Here is a 26644-nt window from a genome sequence, read left to right on the forward strand (position 1 = left end):
AATTTCACGAGAAACCCCCAAACTAGAACCACCAGCCAGTCTGGTCCCAAACTCCTCACCCACGCACAGCACAGAATAATATGATACAACCAAAGTTTAGTATTGTTTTTCTTTTTCTTTGGTGGTACTGGGGTTCCTGGAAACCCTTCTACCTCCGGGCTACACTCCCAGACCTCTTTTTATATTTTTATTTGGAAACAGGGTCTCTTAAGCCAGTGCGGCTGGCTTCAAACCTGCGCGATCCTCCTGTCTCCGCCTCCCAAGCGCGGGGATTACAAGCGGGCGCCACCATGCCTGGCTAGTATTGTTTGAAGCTACTTTTGGGGGAGTAATTTATTACTCAGCAATACATGACTAATACAATGATCAAAGCTGCTTTACCAAGATAAAAACTGGTCCAGGTCTTTTGCCCAAACCCATCCAAAACTGGGGCAGACCAAAGCTATCCAGTGGTACAGATTCAACTTGTTGCCAGAGGAGGCACAAGTCTGATGTATGTTACATACCCCAAAAATATAAATGCTGGTTCCCAGCTATTGTTACTAAAACCAAGTAGAAGAGTCTTTGTTGGAATGGTGGCTAAAATGTCCTTAGCACATGTTGGAAAATATTTTAATGGGCTCCTGTGGCTGGCAGGCTAGTCACAAACCCGGTCTCTCCGGTGGCTCTCCATAACTCCCAAAAGCTGCTGCGGGGGAGAGGAGCGGCCCCTCGGCAGCTGCAGCATGCCTAATTCTGCCTGGGATTCGGAGGCACCTGTTGCCACTACTCTGTACTCTTGCCTCCTCCAACGCTGCTAGGACAGCAGCAGCTCAGATGCAGTCTTTTATGTTCCTGCCTCAGTCCCTAAGCAAGCAGCTGCTTTCAGACTTTTACCCCCAGTTCCCATCTCATGGCATCTTCCAGATTAGATGAACAGCAGCCTTATTAGGCCCAACATAACTTGGTCAACATAACATTATTAGGTCAACATAACAACTTGGATTCTTTATTTTTTGGTACTGGAGATTGAACCCCCAGAGCATTCTATCTCCCAGCTACACCCTCAGCCCCTATTATTTTTATTTTTATTATTATTATTATTATTTTTTGCAGTACTGGGGATGGAACCCAGGGATATTCTGCCTCTGAGCTACACCTCCAGCCCTATTATTTATTCTTTATTTTTGAAACAGGGTCTCACTGAGTTGCGGAGGGCCTCACTAAGTAGCTGAGGCTGGCCTTGAACTGCGATCCTCCTGTCTCCGTTTCCCAAATGCTGGGATTACAAGCGTGCACCACCATGCCTGGCTTTTATTTTTTATTTTAAAACAGGATCTTGCCTAAGTTGCTGAGGCTGGACTTGAAACTGTGATCTTCCTGTCTCAGCCTCCCAAGTACCAGGATCACAGGCGTGGGCCACCACACCTGGCTAACATGGATTCTTTCTAGCAGTCTGTACTGAATAATTTTGAATCTGCTCTCAGAGCAGCCTTCACAGCCTTTGACCTCTCTCTACTGAATGTCCCCGCAGAGAATGAAGCCCACAGGTCTATGTCCGGTCCTCTAGATAGCAGGGGGAAACTGTGGACCCATCATCCTGGCTCTTTTTCTTCTTCCTGCAATGCCATTAAGAGTGCAGCCAGAGGCTAACACTGCAGAAGGAAGGTCAGGAAGCTGCTGTGTAGGGTCTGTCTAGAAAGGAGCCTTTCCTGTCTGTCTCCAACTTCCCAAGTGGCTGCTTCCCCGCCTGTCTATAAAAAACTTACTGCAAACTTTTTGCCATGCAGCTAGGAGACATGCAAAATGAGCTGAATATCGGTCCCTAAACTACACTGTCTAGAGGGAGTTGGCAGGCAGACACTAGAAACAGGTTGAGGCCTCCAGGCTGCACATGGCTCACAGACTAGGCAGCCCCAGTCCCTGCTGCTCTGAGCACTACGGTTCTAATTTGCCAGAGAAGAAAGACAGTTTTATGACTGCATTTATGAGGATCACAAGGGGAGACCCTAAATGATTTCTTGATCTACTAATCACCCTAGAATATTAAATGTTCTGGGTTTGTTTTGATTTTTGGTATTGAACCTGGAGGTAGTCTACCTCTGAGCTATACCCCAAACCCTTCTTACTTTGAAACAGGTCTCACTAAGTTGCTGAGGCTGGCCTCAAACTTGCAATCCTGTCTCAGCACCACCATACCTGCCTTAAATATTCCATTTTTTTGTTACTGGTATTTGTTTTGTGGTACTGGGGATGGAACTCAGGAGCATTCTACATCCAAGCTACACCCCCAGCTTTTATTCTTTATTTTTAAAACAGAGTCTCACTGAGTTGCAAAGTGCCTCACTAAGTAGCTGGGGCTGTCCTTGAACCAGCATCCTCCTGTCTCCACCTCCCAAATGCTGAGATTACACACGTGCACTGCCACACCTGGCTAAATGTTCTGGCCTTTCTTTCTTTCCTTCTCTCTCTTCTTTCTTTCTTTCTTTCTTTCTTTCTTTCTTTCTTTCTTTCTTTCTTTCTTTCTTTCTTTCTTTCGTGGTACTGGGGTTCCTGGAAACCCTTCTACCACCGGCTACACTCCCAGACCTATTTTTATATTTTTATTTGGAAACAGGGTCTCTTAAGCCAGTGAAGCTGGCTTCCAACCTGCGTGATCCTCCTGTCTCTGCCTCCCAAGCGCGGGGATTACAAGTGTGCGCCACCACGCCCAGTTTAAACGTTCTGTTTTAACTCAGTTTCCTTCCTTTTGCATAAAGTTTTATTTTAATTTTATTTTATTTTTTGGTACAGGGGTTTGAACCCAGGGGCATTCTACCTCCAAGCTACACCCTCAACCCTATACTTATTTTTATTCTGAAACAGAGTCTCACTAGGTTGATGAGTCTCCCTACTTGTTGAGGCTGTCCTCAAACCTGCAATCCTCCTGTCTTAGCCTCCCAAGTACTGGGATTACAGGCGTGCACCACTGTGCCAGATTTGGTGCTTGAGCATGCTAGTCAAACACCATACCGCTGAGCCATATCCCCAGTCTACCATGTTACTGTTTTATAACTAACAGTAACAACTAAAAGGTGAATCAATACCTGGGATTACAGCCGGGCGTGGTGGCGCACACTTGTAATCCCAGCATTTGGGAGGCTGAGACCGGAGGATTGTGGTTTGCGGACAGCCTTAGCTACTTAGGCCCTCTGCAACTCAGTGAGACCTGGTTTCAAAATAAAGAATAAAAAATAGGGCAGGGGGTGTAGCTCGGAGGTCGAATGCCCCTGGGTTCCACCCCCAGACCCGCAAAAAAAAAAAAAAAAAAAAAAGTGGGATTACATTAAACTGAAGAGCTTCTGTACAGCAAAGTAAACTATCAAGAACCTCAACTGAGAGCCAACAGAATGGGAGATTTTTGCCACCTACTCCTCCAATAAAGAACTAATATCTAGAATATACAGAGAACTCAAGAAACTCAGCACTAAGGAAACAACTCAATTTAAAAATGAGCAAGTTAATTAAACAGACACTTCATTAAAGAAGAAATTCAAATGGCCAATAAATGCATGAAAAAACACTCAACATCATTAGCAATCAGAGAGATGCAAATCAAAACTACCCTGAGATTTCACTTAACTCCAACTAGAATGGCAATAATTCATTCAAAACGCAAATACTGGCAAGGATGTGGAGAAGTAGGAACCCTAATAGATTGTTGGTGGGATTGCAAATTAGTGCAATCACTTTTGAAAACAGTATGGAGGATCCTCAGAGGAATGGAAATGAACTTACCATATGATCCAGCATACTACTTCTTGGTATCTGCCAAAAAAATGGAAACCAAACTACCAAACTAATGCATGTGCATCTATGTTCACAGCTGCACAATTCACCATAGCCGAACTATGGAACCAGCCAAGATGTCCATCAACAGATGAATGGATTACAAAACTGTGGGATATGTACACAACAGAATTCTACTCAGCCATAAAGAAAAACACAATTACATCATTTACAGGGAAATGGATGGAACTGGAGAACATTATGCTAAGTGAGATTAGTCAGTCATAAAAAACAAGAAATTGGATGCTCTCCCTAATATGCAGAGGCTAGGGAGAAGAAAGGTCATAGGAGGAACTCTAGACAAAGAAGGAGATTCTATAGAAGAGCAAATAAGGCATCCTAACTGAGGGGATGGAAGGGGGAAGAGGGAAATTCTCTAATGCACATGATGTACATTAACAAACATATCAAAGTCAATCACTAAACCAAACACGAAAAGGAGGGAGGGGGAGGGAAGGGGTTGGGAATTGAGTTAAGGGCTAACTGGGTGATGTGTGCATGTATACCTCTACCATCTTTACCTTGAGATGTATGACTACAATGCACCAATAAAAAATAAATAATAGCCGGGCGTGGTGGCGCAGGCTTGTAATCCCCACGCTTGCGAGGCGGAGACAGAAGGATCGCGCAGGTTCAAAGCCAGCCTTGCTGGCTTAAGAGACCCTGTTTCCAAATAAAAATATAAAATAGGTCTGGGAGTGTAGCCCGGAGGTAGAAGGGTTTCCAGGAACCCCAGTACCACCAATTAAATAATAAATAAATAAATAAATAAATAAAGCTTCATAACCTAAAAAAAAAAAAAAACGTGCTGGGCATGGTGGCGCACACTTGTAATCCCAGTACTTGGGAGATGAAGACAGGAGGCTCACAGGTTTGCAGCCAGCCTTAGCTACTTAGGCCCTCCAAAAGTGAGACCAGGCTTCAAAATAAAAGAATTGTAAAAAGGGGATAAGGGTATAACTAGGGGTAGTATGCCCCTGGGTTCAGTCCATAGTACCAAAAAAAGAAAAAAACAAAACCCAGTAAACGTGGCACTGGACACCAAGTGCATCTGCTCACTTGCGCACTTTGCTCCGCATCCTCCTCAACCGTGTGTGGCAAATGGCGTACAGATGAGATTTTTAAAAATTTGCTGCCGGGCGTGGTGGCGCACGCTTGTAATCCCCACGCTTGGGAGGCTGAGACAGGAGGGTCTCACAGATTCGAAGCCAGCCTCAGCTACTTAGTGAGGCTCTCAGCAACTTAGTGAGACCCTGTTTCCAAATTAAAAAATATAAAATGGGTCTGGGAGTATAGCACGGAGGTAGAAAGCCTCTGTGTTCCACCCCTAGTACCCCCCCACACACAAATAATAATAATAAATTAAAAAATTTGCTAAGTCAAAATTGAAGCTAGACACCCAACAGAAAAATCCACAGTCTTCAAAAGACACGACAGAACAGAAGAAGCAAGCAGGTAAATCATAATGAGGCGTGTACCTCCAATATATGCACTGTGTGTTCCACAAGCACTGCCTTATATTACTCTTTTTTTTGGGGGGGGTTTTATTTAGGATAGAACCCAGAGGCAATCTGCCTCTGCACTATACCCCCAGGCCTATTTTAATTTTTTTTTTGAAACAGGGTCTTATTAAGCTGCATAGAGCCTCATTAAGTTGCTGAGGCTGGCTATGAACCTGAAATCTCCCTGTCTCAGCCTCCCAAATACTGGGATTACAAGTGTGCGCCACCACACCCAGCTTATTCTTTATTTTTGAAACAGAGTCTTACTCAGTTGCAGAGGGCCTAAGTATGCACCCACCCCCCCATGCCCAGCTGTGTTCATCTTCTTTAAGCTTACTCTCTTCCTCAGCACAAATCAACTCCCAGAAACATTTTATCTGGAAGAAAGGCAATGGAACTTGGAGTATGTTGACAGTGGCACCCAAGTTTCTAAATTCCTATGGTTTTCCTTATATTCTCAAACAAGCATGTTGGAGGGGGGATATTGGAGATTGAACCCAGGAGTGCTCTGCCACTAAGCTATAACTTATAGTTTATAACTTATAACTCCCTATTTTAGTTTTGAGACAGAATTTCATTAAATTGTCCAAGCAAACCTCAAATTTGCAAACCTGTCTCAGCCTCCTAAGTACTGGGATTACAGCTATCATTTCTAGCTAAGCATCTATTATGGATAAAGCATTAGAAGGTATTTTGGATCTTACCCCAAAATTGATCACATGAACAAGAAAACAAATTGAAATGTTTGTTATTCTGAATCAAAATCTGAAGGCACCATTTATAATTCTGAATAAAAAGGCTGGAATTAAAGTTGTTGACACCCCACCTGCAAAGAATTATAATTCAAAAATTTTAAGTTTTGGGGAAAGATACTAATGTTTTTTTGCTATGTAAGTCATAGAATTTAAACCAATTCTGTTGCACCTGTATAAATGGGATAGCCATCTAGTACAGAAACCCTTAGAATTCCACTTCAGAATCACACAGGGCCAAACACAGGTCCACTGGTGGCTAAAATGAGCCAGACCCATGCCCTTAACAACCAAGATGTGTTACAATCAGGCTCCTTGCTCAGAAAACCAAACAAAACTACTGGTTAGCGTAACTCCCACCCCGAAACAAAGCCAAATCCCAACTTCCTTTGCAAAATCCTGATGTTTACAAAAATACTGCCGTCTTGCTCTTTGTGTGTAAACATTTAAAAGTCCCAGTGGGAGCTAAGCATGGTGGCACATGCTTGTAATCCCTGTTCTTAGGAGGCTGAGACAGGAGGATCACGAGTTCGTGGCCAGACTCAGCTACTTAGAATTTAGCGAGACCCTGTTTCAACAATGAAGAAAAAAAGAAAAAAAAAGAAAAAAGGGCTGGGGGTGTAGCTCTGAGGTAGAATACCCCTGAGTTCAATCACTAGTACACCAAAAATAAAATAAAATTAAAAAAATAAAGTCCCAGTGCTCACCTTTCTTGGAGAAGAGAGGAGCTTCCAGAGTTGAACTGTGTCCACCGGCCCAACACAGGAGAGCCACGCAGGTCTTTTGAAAACTTCTCTTTCAGGTTGAGTCTGTTGTCTCTCACTCTGGTACCCTGACCTTCTGAGATTAACTGGGAAAGATTTGCCAAAAAAAGCAAAACAAAATGAAACCCAAACCAACAAACCTGATCTGACCCTGCAGATGAGAGTAATTAACCTAGATATAGTTAACCTGCAGTTCCCAGCCCTGCCCCTTCCGGCCTTCACCTGGCCTCCAAAGCTCCTTTCTTGCAGATTTAATGAAGCCAACAGTGGTTCACACCAGCAGGTGGTACATTCAAACTTGCCTGGCTTGGTTCCTAGAGTTCCTTTGGAGAAGAACCTTGATTGTGGGTGGGTCAAACCTTTCTTTGAGTATCCACCACCTCCTCTGACTTCTCCCTGAAGCAATTCTTCTGGTTCCAGAGAACCATCTTACGTTTGCAGAGAGAAGGCAGGGTGTGCTTACCTGCCCAGGCATTTCCTCCCTTGCAACTGACCTTGAAATGAATATACTGCAAGTAGATGGTTTATTCCAGGCAACTCTGAAATCACCTAGACGTAATGATAAGCAAACAAACAAAAAGGCTGAGAAGACACATCAACAAAGTCCCTCTGTACCAAACAGGCCTGCTCTCAGAACGGCTGTCAGATGAGCTAGCAGCTTCTGCTCCTTGAATAGGACCTTTACCTGAAAAACTGGAGAAAAGAAAAACCTGAAAAACAGGAAAAGATGGTGGGGAAACCAGGCGGTTCCCTGGGCAGCCTGGCTCTGCTGCTGACCCACAGTATGCAGGGCTGGCAAGTTGCTGAACATCCACATGCAGTCCCACACAAATGTCACCGACCTCACGGCGGAATGAGTTACTACATATTAGGCTTCTGAGAATAATCCCTGGCATATGCTTAGTGTTTTTCTGGCATTGGCTATTATAATAGAGATGCACCCTTTCTACAATGCAAAACACCTAATAGGACCAGCTGGTTGGTGTTCCAAATGCAGTAGGTATACAGCTACATGATTTTAAAAGAAAAAAAAACCAACTCAGACTCAGTGTCTCCTACTACATACACTGACAACAGATCACTCCTGTGATCCCCAAAAGTGCGGGGACTTCTCTCCACCAGCAAGCAAGCAAGACCTCAGCTGCGGAGCTCTAATCCACTTCAGTTCTGACAATGTTCCTGGAGATAGCGGCCAATCCCACAGGCGGGAGCTCAGCCAGCAAGGCTGCACCCCACTCCAGGTGCCGATCAGAAGCCCCAGGCTATCTCACCGGCTACAAACCAGGGATCCCACAAGCCCTCCCTCCGGTCCAGTTAATATATAGGAAGGCTCATATAACTCAGGAGAAAAACATCTACTCATGTTTAGCAGCTTACTATAAGGGATAATACAAAGGATATAAATGGAGAGATGCGTGGGTCAAGACATGCGGAGGGGCGCTAAGCCCTCTCACCCTTACACACCACCCCAGGACCTCTGCTGCATGTCTCCAGCTATGGTAACAGAAGCTCTCTGAGCCCCGTCTCTTTGGGGTTTTGAGGGAGGATTCATTGCATAAGCACAGCTGAAGCACAGACGTGACAGGACAAACCCTTATTGATGCCAACAGACGGAGACTGAGCTGGGCCCCAAGGCCCGTTTCGCTTCTCCTTGGCACCCTGCAGCACTTCCTCCCCCAGCTGCGGGGCAGACCCCTTCTGTAATGGGAGCATATGATCTATATCAGTCACGATAATTTCCTTTCTTTCTTTCCTTCCTGTAGTACTGGGGATCAAAGCCAGGGCCTCACACATGCTATGTAAGCTCTCTACCCAACCCACAGTAATTTTTTTTTTTCTTTTCTGTTTGGTCTAAGAATGAAACCAGGGGCATTCTATCTCTGAGCTACACACCCTGCCCCATTTTTTATTCTTTATTATTATTATTATTTTTGTGTGTGTGTGTGTGTGTGTGTGTGATACTGGGGTTCCTGGAAACCCTTCTACTTCCGGGCTACATTCCCAGACCTATTTTATATTTGGAAACAGGGTCTCACTAAGTTGCTGAGAGCCTCACTAAGTATCTGAGGCCGGCTTTGAACCTGTGCAATCCTCCTGTCTCAGCCTCCCAAGAACGGGGATTACAAGCGTGCACCACCACACCTGGCTTTATTTTGAAACAGGGTCTCACTAAATTACAGAGGGCCTAAGTAGCTGAGGCTGTCCTCGAACCACAATTCCTCTGGTCTCAGCGGTCTCAGCCTCTCGAATGCTGGGATTACAAATGTGTGCCACCACACACGGCCCACAGTAATTTTCTTATGGCCAACTCCAAAGAGAGGGGAAGATTATTGAGTTCCTATGACTTACCTGTGAAAAGAAAAATATTCTAGTTTCTATGGCCTTCCTCAGAGAGGTAATTATGAGCCAGGAACCATGGACAAGAGCCAAAATATAGTAATTCTATTTGTCACATAAGAATATTTAAGCCAGGCATGGTGGTTGCATGCCTGTAATCCCAGTATTAAGGAGGCTGAGACAAGAAGGTAGCAGGCTCAAAGCCAGCCTTGGCAACTTAGCGAGGTTCTCGGCAATGTATTCCTTGTTTTCAAGTAAAAAAATAAAATAGGACTGGGACGTATAGTTCAGAGGTAGAATGTCCCTGGGTTCAACCCCAGGTACCACAAAGGAAAAAAAAAAGAATATTTAAATGTTCTCAAATTAGTAATAAATTCTGAAAAGAAACTTAGAGCAGGAATCTAACTCTCTTAAAAGGATAACAATTCCAAAACACTCCTTCTGCACATAATTTGTTATCAATGTATTTTTAGTTATATAGCAAGGCCATATGTCTCCTCCTGGCTTGGCTCGTATTTCTCCAGCCCCTCTAGTGGGCAGTGTAGTAGTGAGACCGCTGCCCTACGGCAGCCTGGGAGGCGGCAGCCAGGGAGGCAGTGCCCAGACGGACAGCAGGGGCACCTGGTGCACACTCAGCCCCTGCAGTCCCTCCCACTCTCCATCACAGCTGTAGAAGACCATCACATTGACAAAAAAAAGTACAGACACTCACTTTATGTTCAAAGTGGTCTGGTTCAAGAGTAGGAAACAGGGCAAGAATGGGGGTGGAAGGAGATTTCTAAAGACCTGGGCAAGGTTCTATCTGGGTAGTAATCACAGGATATCCATTTTATAGTAGCTCTTTACACTGTTTATACTTTTTTTTTGGTACCAAGGATTGAACCCAGGGGCATTCTACCTCTGAGCTACACCCCTAGCCCTGTTTGTTTATTTGTTTGTTTGTTTGAAAACAGGATCTCACTAGGTTGCTGAGGTTGGTCTTGGACCTGCGACCCTGCTGCCTCAGCCTCCCAAGTACTGAGATAATAGGCGTGCGCCACCACACCCAGCTTGCTATGTATACTTTTGAAGTATGTATACTTCACAATGAAAATCATTCCCTTAAATAAAGTAAGAATGCAGTGCAGCAGACATGTAGTTAAGATTATTTTCCCCCAAGAGAACAAGAGAAAGGAAGAAGAAAATTTGAAAGAATATGCCCCCCCTCAAAAAACCTCAAGGTTGTCACATTCTCATACAGGTCCTTATGTATCTGCAAAAGCAAAAGCTTATTCACCCCTGTGGCCTTCTCTTTTTCTTATCAAATATTATCATAAATAAAAACACGTACACACAGGAACTTACAACTTCGATTTTTAATAATGGAAAACAATTTTGCCATTCAAGAAACAATTTTAGGGGAGAAAAATCTTCCCTATAAAAATAAACTCATCAAAATTATAAATATTATAACTTCTTACCTCTGCAATTTAAAAAGCTCCCCTGTAATACCACCCCTTCATTTAACACCTTTCCTGTACCATCACATTTTTAAAGAGAAAACAGTATTACAGCAAAGCTTAGTTTAATTTAACATCAGGATTTGTACAAAGATTTGCAAAACTCTTTGGCCGTAGGAGCCTTTCTTCTTTTATATCTTAAAATGCTGCCGCAGTGACCAGTGTTTGGGAGAGAACTGTCAAGTCTTCGAGAACCACGAACTGACAGAATTTCAAGACAGTATACATTTTCCAAATTGCAACTTGTAGTGCACATGACAGTGAGCAAGGTTCTAGATAATATAGACGAGGATGCCTATTTTAGACAATTTACTTCAAGTAAAAAAAAAAATTCACAGATACCCATTGGCTACTACTTTAGGTTCTAACAGTGTCTTTAATCTGAGAAACAAATGCTTCACAAACTCTAAGTTTACTGGGATGAGTAACTAAAAGCCAGGTGGTTGATAACAGGATACTCAAACCCAAGCCACAGGCTGCAGAATAAAACCAGTTTGAAGCCATTGAAGGCATTCCCTGAACAAAAAAAAAAAAAAAAAAAGGCAAAGTGTCGGATAACAACATCACTAAAACCTCAGACCCACTCAAAAGAAGCTACATGCAATATTAAACAAGATGTGCCAGACAGAGTTGAAAGTCAGATCTACCTTTTAGGAGGGGAGTTTCCCCCCAACTTTCCTTAAAAGCTTAGGAAAATCTGATTGTAATGTGCACAGCACAGCCATGACCAATGCTTCCATCTGCCTCCAATAGGATGGGTGTTCTCTGAAAAGTCAAAGAGCCACCAAGAGGGAACAGAAATGCAATCAAAGGCACAAAGAACTGAAGCACCTTGGAATTTCAAAAAGAATCCATTAGGTGTCACCAGAGTGTTAACAATTCCTTGGGAATTTATAAACACACAAGCATCTAGACTACACAACAGACGACTTGGAAGGCCCCTCAGGCACCACAGCACACCTTTCCCTCTGCTCTCAGAATTGTCTGTCGCTGCAGAAAATGAGGTCATTTTGCCAGTACGAAGGAAGGCTTCTATTGCACAAGCACTTCTTTGGTTGGAAGGAACATGCACTCCGCAAACTGTTTCCACCATAGACCCCTGGTGTGTGGTCAGCCTGGTGCGGCCTTTCTCCTTCCTCGGAGCCGCCGCTCACAGTCAAGTCCTTGAGAACCGAGGACGCTGTGGTAGTAGTACTGGGCCTTTACTCAATATCCCCATCCTGTAGTATGTGAGAACAGACTGCAACTTTTATAAAAGAGAGGGAGAGAGAAGGAAGGCAGAAGGGAGGGAACAGGGAAGAGGAGTCAATCAAGGGGAAGGGAGTGATTGTCACAAAAGTTTGCTGAGGGGCCTGTACTTGATAAATCTCCAGAAAAACAGCTGCCCTTATCCAAACTCCTTTGTCAACTCTAAAAACAATCCCTGGGTGGGAAACTATATATGACTTAAGAGGAGTCAGTAATTAGCTAGGTTCCCCAGAAAAGGGAAGGGAGTAAGACCTTCCATTTCCTCAAGGGAGAATCAGGGGGCTAGGGCAGGGGGTGTCAGGCCCAGCTGCACCAGGCCCTCTGGGGTCCAGTCCCGTTGGGTCCAGCTCCGCTGAGGTTTGTAAGATCCACCTGCCTGATTTCCTAGCCAACTGCAGAATGCATGGATCTCTCCTTGAGATTTAGCTCCTGCCTCTGTGGCTCTGTCCCCACATTTTACCCACCATTAAGTCAAACAATCCTAAAACAGGTTTCACATCTCAATAGCCTCATGGGTTTCACATCTCCAACAATGAATGCTTCAACTCATTTACAAGTGAATATCCCTCTTTCCTCTCTGTGGCCTCTCTGCAGCCGCTCAGGCTCAGGGCCCTCACCTCCACACAGCCCTCGGCCAAACTTGCTCTTACTTTCTGTGTCGAACTCCTTCAAAATCCTTCCCCAATTCCCCAGCGTTCCTGGATTCCTATGCCTCTGACAGTTAGGAAACAACAACAACAAAACACAGGTAATTTCAACATAGGACGAGTATCCAGATTCCTTGTTAAGCTTCTCAGGACTTATTTGCACATCCTAAAGCTTAACATCATCATCACATAATTAAAATAACTAGGAAACCAATAAGGAACCCCCCCCCCCACAGTCCATACTTCCAAGCATCTAGAAAGTTCCTGATGCCCGCAGGCTCACAGGTCCAGGGGTGACCCACCGTGCGGAACAGAACCAGCTTGCAGAGTCCCTTAGGCAGGACGCGCGGGTGCAGGATGCGGCGTGACCAGGCTTTGGGAACTACATCTAGAGATAAAAGGGGCAGACCCTAGCATCCTGGGGCAAGACGGCAGCACTCTGAGAAGAGAGACACTCGCTGCTCTTTGTCCACGGGTCCCGGCCGGGCCTTCCTGGCAGGGCCCTGCGCTCTAGCCGGGCTTCCACACCTGGCTGAGGGCCTCTTCCAGCTTGTGTCTGTAGGCTGCGTAGCGTCTCTTCAGGCTCTGCAGCTGCTCATCTTCTTCCTTGTCCAGGATGCGCAAGAAATTCTGCAGTTCTGGAAGGCTGAAAGCTTCCCACTGTGAGAGAATTCAAAAGAGAAAAATGCCGGGCATTAAACCCCGAGTCAAGACCTAGGAGTGCTGACCTCAAGCAGGCAGAGGTGCGGCTGCCGCCCTCAGCCCAACCCTTCAGCACCCGCAGCCCTCCAGGGCTCAGCCGGGATGGCCAGCTCCTCACTCCAACACTCCTCTGCCCACTCCCTGCTCTGTCCTCCAAAGACCTCCGCATCCTACCTCCACTAGGCACTGGACACTGCTTGTCCTCACCTGATCTGACCCTCAGAGGCTTAAGAGCCAGTCCCTGGGTCTTAACCTGGAGCCTCTCACCTCCCACAACCCATCTTACCACCGTCCAAACAGTTTTGCAATGCACTTTGCTCTCTCCCATCTCTACCCCCTCCGGGCTGGCGGCCCTCATCTACTGTGCTCTGGGGACGGCCTCCTACCTGGCCACCTCCACGCTACACCCAAGCTCCCCACTCCGCTCCCCAAACAGCACTCTGAATGCCCTTTGTAAAATGCAAGATCGGCCGTGCCTCTCCCTGCCTAAAAGCAACCGACTGCCTTCCCTTGCCTGTTTAGGTTAAGTTCGAAAGACCCTAAAACCTCTTCAGCCCCACCTGGCTCGCTGCGCCTCCCTCACTACCAAGCAGCGTGGCACCTGTTTTCCCTGCTTTTTTCCCTGGCGAACTCCTACGCATCCTGAGTCTTGGTGGACATGCGGCTCTCTCTATCCAGACTAAAGCTATTAGAAGCTCTTCCTGAGCACTGGCAGCCCTGACCACAACCCCCTCCCCTTTTTTTTTTTTTGTGGTATTGGAAACTGAACCTAATGGCATTCTACTACCCTGAGCTATCTATACCTCCAGCCCAATTTTATTTTATTTTTTATTTTGAAACAGGCTCTAAGTTGCCAAGTCTGGCCTCAAACCTGCAATCCTATGTGTTAGTCCGCCAAGTACTGGGATTATAGGCATGGGCCACCATGCCCATCCTCCACCACAACTTTAAAATATTATGATTCTTGGCTTAATATCTCTCTGCCTGTACCTCACTTGTGCTGCAGCTGCCTACTTCTCACTATTTGGAGTTCTTCTCTTGCCTTTCAGGCTGAGTTCTGTCTCCTTAATGGTACCTGGGACTTAGGAGGTACACAATATATTTAAATTTTTAAAATTTTTTTAACCTTATTAGCGAATGTCACGAAGTATTTGGCATCATCTTGGAGGTTTGGGCACACCTGCCCTCCTGCCCCAAAGGGGAGCCTGGGTCCTGGCTAAGAATCACTGCCCATGCCAGGGTGCTATCTACTGGGGTAGAGGAAAAGGAAGACTCCAGATGACCCAACGGAAGCAGAAAGAGGGGAGCGGGAAGAAAGTCAAGGGGCCAGAAGACCAAAGGTTGCTAGACGTGAGCTCAAACTGGTTTTGTTGCTGTTACTTGTACTGAGGCTAGGGCATTCTGCTTCCAAGCTACACATCCAGCCCTTTTCTTTATTCTTCTTGGTACTGGGGATTGAATCTAGAGGCATTCTACTTCTGAGCTACACCCCCAGATCCAGACCAATTTTATTTCTTATTTGGAAACAGGGTCTTGCTAGGTAATGAAGAGTCTCATTATTTGCTAAAGCTGTCCTCAAACCTGCAATCCTCCAGCCTCAGCCTCGATGTACTAGGATTACAAGCATGTGCCACTACGCCCAGCTTATTTTGTTGTTTTTTTGTTTGTTTGTTTTAAACAGGGACTCACTAGGTTACAGAGAGTCTCGCTAAGTTGCTATGGCTGGCCTTAAACCTGCAATCCTCCTGCCTCAGCCTCCAAGTACTGGGATTATAGACATGTGCCACCATGCCCAGCTAGAAGCTGGTTATTTAAGAAAATCAAGCCATGTGTGGTGATGCTCTCCAGTAATCTCAGTACTTTGGAGGCTGAGACAGGAGAATTACAGGTTTGAGTCCAACCTTAGCAACTGAGTGAGACCAAGCCAGGGTGGTGGCTCATACTTACAATCCTAGTACTTGGGAGGCTGAGACAGGAGGATCACAGGTTTGTGGGCCAGCTTCAGCAATTAATGAGGTCCTCTGCAACTTATTGCAATTTTATTCTTTAAAGTAAAGAATAAAGCCCAGCGTGGTGGCGCATACTTGTAATCCAGCTTGTGGGAGGCTGAGACCAGAGGATCGCGGTTCGTGGACAGCCTCAGCTACTTAGTGAGGCCCTTCGCAACTCAGTGAGACCTTATTTCAAAAAATAAAAAGACTAAAAAATAGGGTTGGGGGTGTAGCTCAGAGGTAGAATGCCCCTGGGTTCCATCCCCAGTACCACACACACACAAAAAGAATATATTAGGTCTGGGGGTATAGCTTGATGGTAGACTGCCCCTGGGTTCCATGCCCAGTACAACAATCAATCAGTCAATCAATAAAAATTTATAAAAAGATAAAGCTGGGGATATAGCTCAGAGGTAGAATGTTCTTGGGTTCAATCCCCAGTACCACAATAAAGAAAAAAGAAAAAAGAAAAAAAAAGGAGAAGAAGAAGAAAACCAAGGACCCTCAGCAACTTAGACCCTGCTTGAAAATTAAAAGGGCTGGAGCAGAATGGCCCTGGTTTCAATCCCCAGCACCTAAGGGGTGAGGGAGAGCCGACTATGGAGCTGGGAGCACAGTTTTCTGCACCAGAATATTCTGTTAAGTCTTAAAATTATATTATTTTCCACATATGTTAAGGTCTTCAAAATAAGGCGTAAAATATCTTCTCCTCCCACCTCTGACAGCTGAGGAGCGTTGCTCCCCTCTGCTCAGTCCGTTTCCTTGCCAAGTGAGAGGCCAGAGAAGCATTGTGGACGGCTGAGGCCCGGCATTCATCTCAACGCACGGAGCCCTCCCCCCGCAATGTCTCGCTAGCTGCACAAAACGATGTGAAACTCTGAAAAGGCCAGTAACTAGAAAAAATAAATGTCGGCAAAGCCAGGCTAATGTGTCCAACTTAGGCTCTTGGGCAACGCTTCTGAACTGCAAAGCCAAAGAAGCCTCCTGCACCCAGCTTTCTCCCAGACAGGAGACTGAATTTCTTAAAAAGCCTTAAAATGCTGGGTGTGGTGGCGCACGCTTGTAATTCCCATGCTGGGGAGGCAGAGACAGGAGGATCGCACAGGTTTGAAGCCAGCTTCGCTGGACTAAGAGACCCTGTTTCCAAATAAGTATATTTAAAGATAGGTCTGGGAGTGTAGCCCAGAGGTAGAAGGGAAACCCTAGTACCACACACAAAAAAAAAAAAGCCTTAAAACACCAGAATCAAAAGAACTTTTGCACCTGTCTAAAGTCACTGTCTTTCTAAAACTCCCTGAATAAATTCTTCTTCTGTAATACTGGGGATTGAACCCAGGGGCATTCTAATTCTGAGCTACACCCCCAGACCTATCTTTTTATTTATTTATTTGTTTGTTTGTTTGTTTGTTTGTTTGTTTATTTATTTATTTATTGGTGGTACTGGGGTTCCTGGAAGCCCTTCTACCCTCTGGGCTACACTCCCAGACCTATTTTATTTTTGGAAACAGGGTCTCCTAAGCCAGCGCAGCTGGCTTCGAACCTGCGCGATCCTCCTGTCTCCGCCTCCCAAGCGCGGGGATTACAAGCCTGTGCCACCACGCCCGGCTTATTCTTTATTTTGAAACAGGGTCTCACTAAAAGTTACTGAGTCTGGTCTCAAACCTGCGACTGGGATTCAAGGCAGGCCACCATGCCTGGTTTCCCAAAATAAATTCCAATGTACACTTACATATAGACACACTATTTACCATGTTTACCAGTACTCTAATTTGTGCCTCAAAACTGCCTTTGACAGCATTTAGTCCCACTTTCCAGACCTTTAAACAGAGGCTAGCACTATGAAAGAGCTCACCCAAGGTCTTGCTCCAAATACAGCGACAGTGGAGAGCAGTGTCCTGCTTTCCTGAGTTTTAACCTAGAAACCTACTCTCACTGGACCATGCAATGTCCTAGTGGACACTTCACACCATGTCCTGTTCCCGACAAAGCACCGAGACCCAGAGCTGGGGAGATGTGTGCTTTTTACCTCAATGAGCCCCGTTTAAACATAATCCTCCCAGAAGAGAAATCAGCAAATGATGCACATACAAACTAATTTCTTAATCATATGGGGGGGGGTTTAAGAAAGTTCAATGTCTTTAGTGGCAAAGATCAGGTTTCCTTTTACTTCCCCTTAGAACACAATTAGCCCTGAGAATTTTCCTAGTAGCAGACATTTGGAGCACGTCAACTTTTAACGTTCAGCTGGAGCAGAGTAATCTGGAGGTGGAAAGGGTTGAAAAGGACTCTCTGGACAGAGATAAATGAAGAGCTTTATTTCCTCCTACCTCTGAAAAGCATAGGCCAATATACTGTTCTAAGAGAATCATTCTGTAGACTACCTTTGGGTTCCTTTTTGACATGGTCAAAATCTCTCTCCTCCTTCCTGCCCTCCTCCCCGTCAAGTCACTAGACTAGAGCAATAAAGAGTACCAGCTGTTCGGTGTAGTTTAAAGCCACAATGTACAATCACTTACCTCTCCAATTTCATGTTCACGGAGAACAAAACTAAGTGTGTCGGTTCTGGGCCCTGCCACTAAGCGCAGGTAGAGCGGATGTTCCCGATCTGACAGTTTGCAGGCGTAGACTAGGTAAAAAAAAAAAAAAAAAAGAAGCCACCAGTTACCGAGTATTCCAGCACCCCTGAGACAGTCCCCTCCCTCCAGAACAAGGTGTCCATGTTCCCCAGCCTTGAAGTCACCATCCTCATTATCTCGGCAGCAACAGCAGTAGAACAAAATCTCTTCCATTTCCATTCTATCTGCCCAATGTAACGTATACCTGATTAGGGAGAAAATACTTTCCAAAAGTAAATTTAAGTGGGCATTAGCCCTCAAATACACTTATAAGTAATTCTGCTCCTCTTTTAGAAAGCAAAGTAAATTTTGTGGGTGTGTGGTACTGGGGATGGAAACCAGGGGCTTTCTACCTCCAGGCTACACCCCCAGCCCTATTTTATAATTTATTTGGAAACAGGATCTAAGTTGCCAAGAGCCTCACTAAGTAGGTGAGGGTGGCTTTGAACATGCACAATCCTCCTGTCTCAGCATCCCAAGTACTGGGATTACAAGTGTGCACCACCACACCAGGCCAAGATAAACTTTTTAAAAGACCTTTAACCCCTTTAACAATAAAAAAGCCGGGCGTGGTGGCACATGCTTGTAATCCCCGTGCTTGGGAGGCTGAGACAGGAGGATTGCACAAGTTCGAAGCCAGCCTCAGCTACTTAGTAAGGCTCTCAGCAACTTAGTGAGACCCTGTTTCCAAATAAAATAGAAAATAGGTCTGGGAGTATAGCCCGGAGGTAGAAAGCCTCTGGGTTCCACCCCCAGTACCACACACACAAAAAAAATTATCCAAAGAATGTGAATTCACAGGTCGGTGTGCTGGCACATGCTTGTAATCCCAGTACTTAGGAGGCTGAGACAGGAGAATCACAGGTTTGTGACCAGCCTCAACTACTTAGTGAAACCTCTGCAACTTAGTGAGACCCTGTTTCAAAATAAAGAATAAAAACATCGAGCCAGGTGTGGTGTCGCAGGCTTGTAAATCCCAGTATTCAGGAGGCTGTGACTGGAGGATCGAGGTTCGCAGACAGACTCAGCTACTTAGTGAGGCCTTCTGCAACTTAGTGAGACCCTATTTCAAAATAAAGAATAAAAAATAGGGCTGGGAGTGTAGTTCGGAGGTAGAATGCCCCTGGGTTCAATCGCCAGTACCACAAAAAGAAATAAGAATGTGAATTCAAAGTACTAGAATCAAATCTCTATACAGATTAAGAATTTCCAGACACATCTGGGAATGGTGGTGCACACCTGTAATCCTAGTACTTGGGAGGCTGAGACAGGAGGGATAGCAGGTTCCAGGACAGCCTCAGCAACTTAGCGAGGCCTTGTTTCAAAATAAATAATAAAATAGGACTGGGAATATAGCTCAAGAGGTAGAATGCTCCTGGGTTCAATCCCCAGTATGACTGATCGATAGATAGGACTGTAGCTTAGAAAGAGGGTACTCTTGGGTTCAATCCCCCCCCCAAAATAAAAACATTGGCAGCCACAAACAAATAAAGCCATAAGAATGCAGGTTCTGGTGGCTACACAGCTAGATGTGTTCATCTTCCCTCGCCCCCAACACACAGTACAGTATTGCCCTGCAGTCCCAAAGGATCGGCTTGTCGTGAGGGTAATGTTTAAGCAGGATGCTATCACTTTCAGATTGTGCAGCTGAAGTCCAGGTGAGCTGGCAACAAAGCTGGTAAGATAAAAATGCCACCTGAGCCTCTCTGCATTATGCGGGCACGATTCCAGGCACAATTGCCCTGTGGGCACCTTCCCTGCAGATACACATCTCTGCAGCCTGCTAAGCTTGTCACCTTTGCATGCAAGGACCTCTGACCTGCTTATCTTTGCATTCCACAGGGCCTAGCCCCACAGTTTGTGCTCAACAAGTGTATGCACCCTTCACTGTCCTTCAGCCTGTATGACTAAAGGACATTGCAATCGCATCAGGGTCTGTAGATTCTTTTTTTCTACGGCTACTTTCTTTTTCTTACCCAAGAAAACCAGAAAAGGTTCCAATAGTTTATTGCTCACACATACTACTTCCAAATTAGCATGGAATGGATCACTAAGTCACTGTTGTCCATCGTGGGTATGAATTCTACTAGTCTGCCTCACCTGGAATATCTTATTCAGTTTTGTGCAGTCACTGAATATTCTTTCTATCCATAATATGAAGTTCAGACAGATCCTAGCTCAAAATGTCATCCCCTCATTTTTATATGCCTCTGGGAGTGGGTGACAAAATGGCCCACCGTAATGCCAAGCAATACAAGCTAAGGGCGCAGCAGAGCACAGGGCAGGGCCGTTTCCATTAGTGGCTTGAAATGTGCTGTGAGGCGCATCTGCCTCCTGGCTGCGAGGTCCAGCGAGCCGCTGCATGTGCGGATGAACGTCAAATGTGACGCGTGCCACGGAAAACTTCAAGCACGGAAATACTCTTTTGTGTCCGAAACAGCATTGTAATCAAAGGCACTCCTCCCTCTCCGCCCCCAAAATCAAAGCCACCCCTTTGTGCACATCATCAAATCCTCCATAAATTCCCAACACATGTGGATGCCTCTCAACGTCTCAGACCCTCAACTGTTTGAAAAATACAAACAGCTAGAAAAAATTAAGTGCCTGCAGGATCACCGTGGCTTGCGGAATCTGTCCCTGGGCTCTGACACAATTGACCTTCTTCTGTTCATGAGGACAAAAGACGTAAGCAGAAAAGCCCAGGCCCTGTTCGTTTGAAGCGTGGCAGCATACCTTGGTCTTCCCTGTGACAGCGCTTGTAAAGTGCGAACTTGGCCGGGCTCTCGGTCACGAGGAACTTCTTGAGCAGGGCCTCGATGACTTCCCCAACGGTGTTCGTGCTGCTGATGTGAAGCGTGTTCATGCAGCCGTTGCTGCTGGGAGCCAGCTTCCCGGGGCTGTGGGAAGTCTGCGGGGGTTTGCAGAGCTCCATCTGCACTTTAATGAAACCAGTGTAAATCCCATTTGAGTTCTGAGGAGGAAAGAAGAAAAGCCACGCTTAGTTAGCTACCCATGGACAGTGGGGTGGAGGTGAGGACTGGACCAAAGCCCAGCGAGCAGGTGAGCCGCCCTTCCTCTTCTTCTTTTCTCTGAGGGCTTTGCAGCACCACTTCACTGAACACTTCCCCCAAAGGAGTGACCTCAGAGGAAGGTCAGCCGGGCAGATGCGGCAAATGAGACTCCTGCCCCTGCAGCTCACCTGCAGGGAGAGCTGCCTTGTGAGGTTACAGTGGTGAGCAGATGCCAGCCAAACCAAAACCTATCACCGAGAGAGGATATGCTCAGGCTCAATGCTCACAGGGTGAACAACATTCCAACTGAGGAGGGGCTGTGACGCGAGAAAGGAAGGTCACAGCAGGACTCTGAACCGCCTCGGGCACCCAGGAGGTGCCGAGGCTGCTTTCATCCCTAGTGGCTATTAGGTACACACTGGATGACCAATTTTGCTCCAGCCTTACACAGCATATTTATCTACAGCAAGGATACATTTGAGGCACTCTAAGCAATATTTTTAAAACAACGTCAGGCTACTATGAACTATACATATTATAAACACTTGTCTTAATTTGTAGTTGAATTACTTTATCTTAGTTGCCAAAATAGTATTAGTGGTCTTCACATTACTTAGAAGAAAAAAGCTACTAACCAGGCGTGCTGGTACATGCCTATAATCCCACTACTTGAGAGAATGAAATAGGATAGCAGGTTTGAAGCCAGCCTCAGCAACTTAGCAGGACCCTGTTTCAAAATAAAATATAAAAATAAAGGGGGGCTAGGGATGTAGCTCTAATGTAGGATGCCCCTGGGTTCAATCCCCAGTACCAAAAAAGAAATTTAGTGACATGTTTTATTAAAACAAATTATCACAGTTCCAGTAAAACATTAAAAACTTCACAATCCATTATTTTCTTTCCTTTCCACAAGATCAACTCATAAATACTAATTCCTGTTAAAAAAAAAAAAGCATCCTGTAACACTTAAAAATTTTTATCTTTGAAGAGTACGAAAACTTGTACCTGCTTTAATCTTCATGGGGAAAGTAAAAGTCATGGCAAGAGGAATGTTCCTCCTTAGATGAAAAAAAGTGTTTGAAAAAGAATTATCGCCACTGAAATAATGAAACATAATCTTGGGATAAGCTTACCCCCCCCTCCTTTTTGATACAGTGCCCCTGGGGAGGGAGACTTTATTATAAGGGTTTATATCTGAAAGATCCTCCCAAAGAGTCACAGAATTCATTTGGGCCTGTTTTAAACAGGTTACCCAGTTCTTTACCAAACTCAGTTCACGGGCAATAAAACAGACAGAGAAAGGCAGGGATCCAAGGGCCCTGGCAGGTGGGACGGCAAGAGCCGCATGGCAGGCTGCCAGATGGGTGGGCCATCGGGTGGGCACAGACACCAGTTGGGTAGAGGAACATCAACACTCAAGCTTGGCTGTTTCACTGCAACCCTGACAGTGCCTCAAACCGTGTGACCCAACACTGCGGGTGCCTGTAACAAGAACGTGCAGGAAGCTGAGTATTATGTACCTCATCATAATGCTGACAAACACAGGAGGAAAACCTTACTTCAGTTCTATTCCTGACACTTCCATATTTATTTCACACAAGACAGAAAATATCTGAGGTCTTTTCAGAATTTAAGTAACCACCTTTCTATATGTTAGGCAATATTAAATTCCTTTGGGGAAGAGGGGTCACAAAATCTTTTAAAATAAAATTTTAATGTGTTGGTTGTCAGGTGTAGTGGTGCACACCTGTAATCCTAGTACTTGGTAGGCTAAGACAAAAGGGTTGCAAGTTCAAGGATAGCTTTAGCAATGTAGTGAGACTCTCAGCAACCTGGTAAGACTCTGTTTCAAAACAAAAAATAAAAAGGGTTGGGGGTATAGCTCAGAGGTAGAATGCCCCTGGTTCAATCCCCAATACTCCTCTACCAAAATTTCAATGTGTTTCACTTTTTTTATTTTTTATTTTTGGTGGGTCTGGGGATGGAATCCAGGGGCATTCGACCTCTAAGCCCCTGCCCTATTTTTTATTCTTTACTTTGAAACAGGGTCTCACTCAGTTACGGAGGGCCTCACTAAGTAGCGAACCATGATCCTCCAGTCTCAGCCTCCCAAATGCCGGGATTACAAGCATGCGTCACCATGCCCGGCTTAGTGTTTCACTTTTTTAAAGTTAACCTAACTTTGGCCTTGGGTTCAATCCCCCGTATGTAAAAAAAAAAAAAAAAAAAAAAAAAGTTAATCTAACCACTGATTTTCAAACAAAGCTACTTCGACGTACAGGTTTATCTGTGTTTTCAAATATGCAAAAATAGAGGCGAGCACGGTGGTGCACGCTTGTAATCCTAGTACTTGGGAGGCCAAGACAGGAGGATCGCAGGTTCAAAGCCAGCCTCAACAACTTAGCAAGGCCCTCCACAACTTAGTTGAGACCCTGTTTCCAAGTAAGAAATAAAATCGGGCTGGAATTTTAGCTGGGTGGTAGAATGCCTCTGCGTTCAATCTCCAGTGTTACACACAAAAAATGCAGAAATATTGTTTTTCTGTTCTATATATCTTGTCCACTAAACTTATTCAGATATTTAAAAGTACACAGATTATACTACCAACAACTTGTATCTGTTTTTGGATGGTGTCAAACTAAACAGTATCGGGAGTACTTACCAAGGTCATCTTCAACTTGTCTGTGACAGCTAAATTGTACTTATGAACTTTCTCTTTGATTTCCTCTTTGCTGAGGTAATTATGAGTTTCCTTCTCTTTCTCCACATCCTAGAAGAAAAGACAAGCCATGCCACACATGAGCAGTTGTTTAAAAAAAATGTAGATAAGCCAGAGTATTTCTATAATCCACATAAAAGCAACCAGTACACTTTACCCACTTCACCTTGAGACAGACAGACAGACACACAAACACACACAGGTCTTACTTTCAAACTCTCCAACTCAACCAACAATTATGGTTCTCATTCCTCAGACTATAGTCTCCCCAGGGGAAATATCAAGTAAAACTAACTTATCAGCAGCTAAAAGTAACACTTCATTAAATGTTATTTTGCAAAACAGTCTTTGCTAAATTTCTTTTCTGTGAAAACATCCTTCCCCCAGAGAGTCTCCTAGAGACTTCTATCTTCAACAATATTTAAAGACACATACCAAAAATTTCTCTTAGAAAATTCTATCGATATAATGGTCTTGATAATTTTACGATATCAAAAAAGTATGGTAGCTATTTAGTATTAATTGAGCAATACTAATAACTAACCTGTCAGGCTTTACACAACTACCAGAGGGTAATCTGTCCTTCACACAAACCCCCAATACCAAGATACAAGTCACCAGGCTTCTTCCACCCAGCACCTCCCACCTCCTGCCCCTCCAGTCTCACTTGCGCCTTTGACTCCCCACACCCTGGAAAGGAAAATTCATTAAAAATTCCTTGTCTAAAGAACTCAACGAGTGCATGACATCACTCCACAGGCAATTTGTGATTACAAATGACCAAAATGTAGTGTTTTACAATCCCAGCAAAGCCAAGTATACCAAGCACCAGACTTTTTATCACATTAATTTTCCTAGCAACACAACATGGTAGGCATTATTGCTCCAGTTTCCAGTGAGATCAAGTTCTAGGAAGTACATTTACCTACTGAAAGAAAACTAATTGTTCAATGAATGTACTGGCTTACCTGAAAGCCTGATCCCAAAGCCCACCAACCCTACTAACTCCAACTCAGCATTAAGACTTCTCTTAGATATTCCTAGTTAGTCCTCCCCAGAATGAGCTAATTAGCATCCCCAAGTTGCAGGTACTAAGGACAGATTTATAAAGGTCCAGTGGCTCATTCAAGGACAACCCCACCAAGCTCTATTTTAATCTAGGGCCTTTATGTTGTTTCCACTAAAATGAATAGGTCTCCAAGTGCTTGATATAGGTAAACATTTGAAAACGTAAAGGGTGCATAATCAAATTCAAACTCCATAGCGATTCAGAAAAGATGATCTAAAACAGGCGTGGTGGCACACACTTGTAATCCCGGCATTTGGGAGGCTGAGATAGGAGGATCGAGGTTTGTGGCCAGCCTCAGCTACTTAGTGAGGCCCTCTGCAACTCAGTGAGACCCTGTTTCAAAATAATAAAAATAGGGCTGGGAGTGTCACTCAGAGGTAGAATGCTCCTGGGCTCCATCCCTAGTACCACCAACAAGAAAGAGAAAGAAAGGAAAGGAAGGAAGAAAGGAAGGAAGGAAGAAAGAAACTAAAAATCTTTAAGACCAAGAGAGGAAGAGCAATTGAAATCTGATGATTTATCTCCCCCAAAGAAAGTCTCAAAGTCTCTTCCAGCCAGATACACCACACTCTGCTCACAGCTGGACGTTCTCCAAGCAGGCATTTGCTCCCATATACTCTCTGTGCTAGTGTTATAAATATACCAGGAATGGCCACCACGGACCTGCGGGAATGAATGCCATATAGAGTAGAAAATGGCCCTCGAGCCACTCAAGCCTCAAGCTCTTTAACTTCAGCCCCTAAGCTGGGCATGCTCACTGTCACCTAGGGAGTATTCCCTGCCAATGTGAAACCCCAGAGAAATCTCACTTTTGACATTACTGGTGTGTGTGTGTGTGTGTGTGTGTGTGTGTGTGTGTGTGTGTGTGTGTGTGGTGGGGGGGGCACTGTGGATTAAAATAACCTTTCAAAAGCTTCAATTACTATTTCCAAGAAAATTAAGACATGTATCCCGTCTCTGCTTGCTCTGTTCTTCCCAGTTCACTACTGGCCATAGCTGAAGAAGAAAGTAAGAGGCCTTTCATCCCTGCGCTCACTTTTGCGTATTAACTGTCCGAGGATAATTCAGCATAAATAGTTGTTCCTCAGCATCAGCAGGGTATTGATTCCAGGATCCCCCATAATAGACCCAAATCCTCCAATGCTTACATAAAATGACCTAGTATTTGCACACAACCTATGCACATATTCCCACACACTTTTAAGTCACTGCTCCACTACTTAGAATAATGCATAATACATGCAAATGATATGGAAGTATTCCTACTGTATTGTTTAGGGGAAAAATGGCAAGAAAAAAAGCTCATCCATTTTCAGCAGTGATGGGACTGGCTGGCCGACTGTAGATATGCAGACTTACCAAAAAATATACAGTAAGAGATCTGTGAAGTCGCTGATGTTGGATGAGAGGTTAGCAGGGAAAGGTGTTCAGCAAGACTCCGGCTCTAGTCCGTAGTCTGTCACCAACCAACCCTGATCTGGGCTTACCACCTTTCCAGCCTATTCTCTCATTTCCTCCCAAACCAAAGAACTAGAGTAGATCCCTTCTAAGATGCTTCCTGGGCCAATAGGATCTGACCACAGAGATCTGATGCCGTTCTCACTGGTGTAACCACGGGGGTCAAACTGATCCCTGTGAGGGATCAAGGAAACCAAAGCTTGTTGATTAAACACACACCAAGTGCAGCTGGGCTGTAGGTCAGTGGTAGAGCGCTGGCTGAACAGGTACATGGCCCAGGGTTCAATCCCCAAGACTGCAAAATAACCCAACATCAAATGGCCAACTGTATGTTTATAGTAATAAATATATATCGTTGGGGATTCACTGAAGTGAGAATTCTAAGAATGAAGAGGAAAAGGGTGAACAGAGTGACTAAAAGCAAAGAGAGGAGCCGGGAGTGGTGGTGCACACCTGTAATCCCAGTATTTGAGACAGAAGGTTTGTGGTCAGTCCACAGTTACTAAGCAAGAACTTGTTTCTA

General features: G+C 44.8%; 1 protein-coding gene across 1 annotated transcript in view; it reads right to left on the reverse strand.

Annotated features, from left to right (window-relative positions):
- Positions 1-13066: 13066 nt before the first annotated feature.
- The window catches only part of RASSF3 (Ras association domain family member 3), a gene marked incomplete at both ends in the record, with an annotated part of 80128 nt that continues 66550 nt past the window's right edge, over positions 13067-26644 (reverse strand). Inside the window, 4 exons of the mRNA XM_080706167.1 lie at positions 13067-13216; positions 17766-17875; positions 20598-20835; positions 23538-23645. Coding sequence (XP_080562293.1) covers positions 13067-13216; positions 17766-17875; positions 20598-20835; positions 23538-23645 — 606 coding nt within the window. The remainder of the gene's footprint in view (positions 13217-17765; positions 17876-20597; positions 20836-23537; positions 23646-26644) is intronic.

This window comes from Muscardinus avellanarius (genome assembly GCF_963383645.1).
Source record: "Muscardinus avellanarius genome assembly, chromosome: 11".
Classification (NCBI taxonomy): Eukaryota; Metazoa; Chordata; class Mammalia; order Rodentia; family Gliridae; genus Muscardinus; species Muscardinus avellanarius.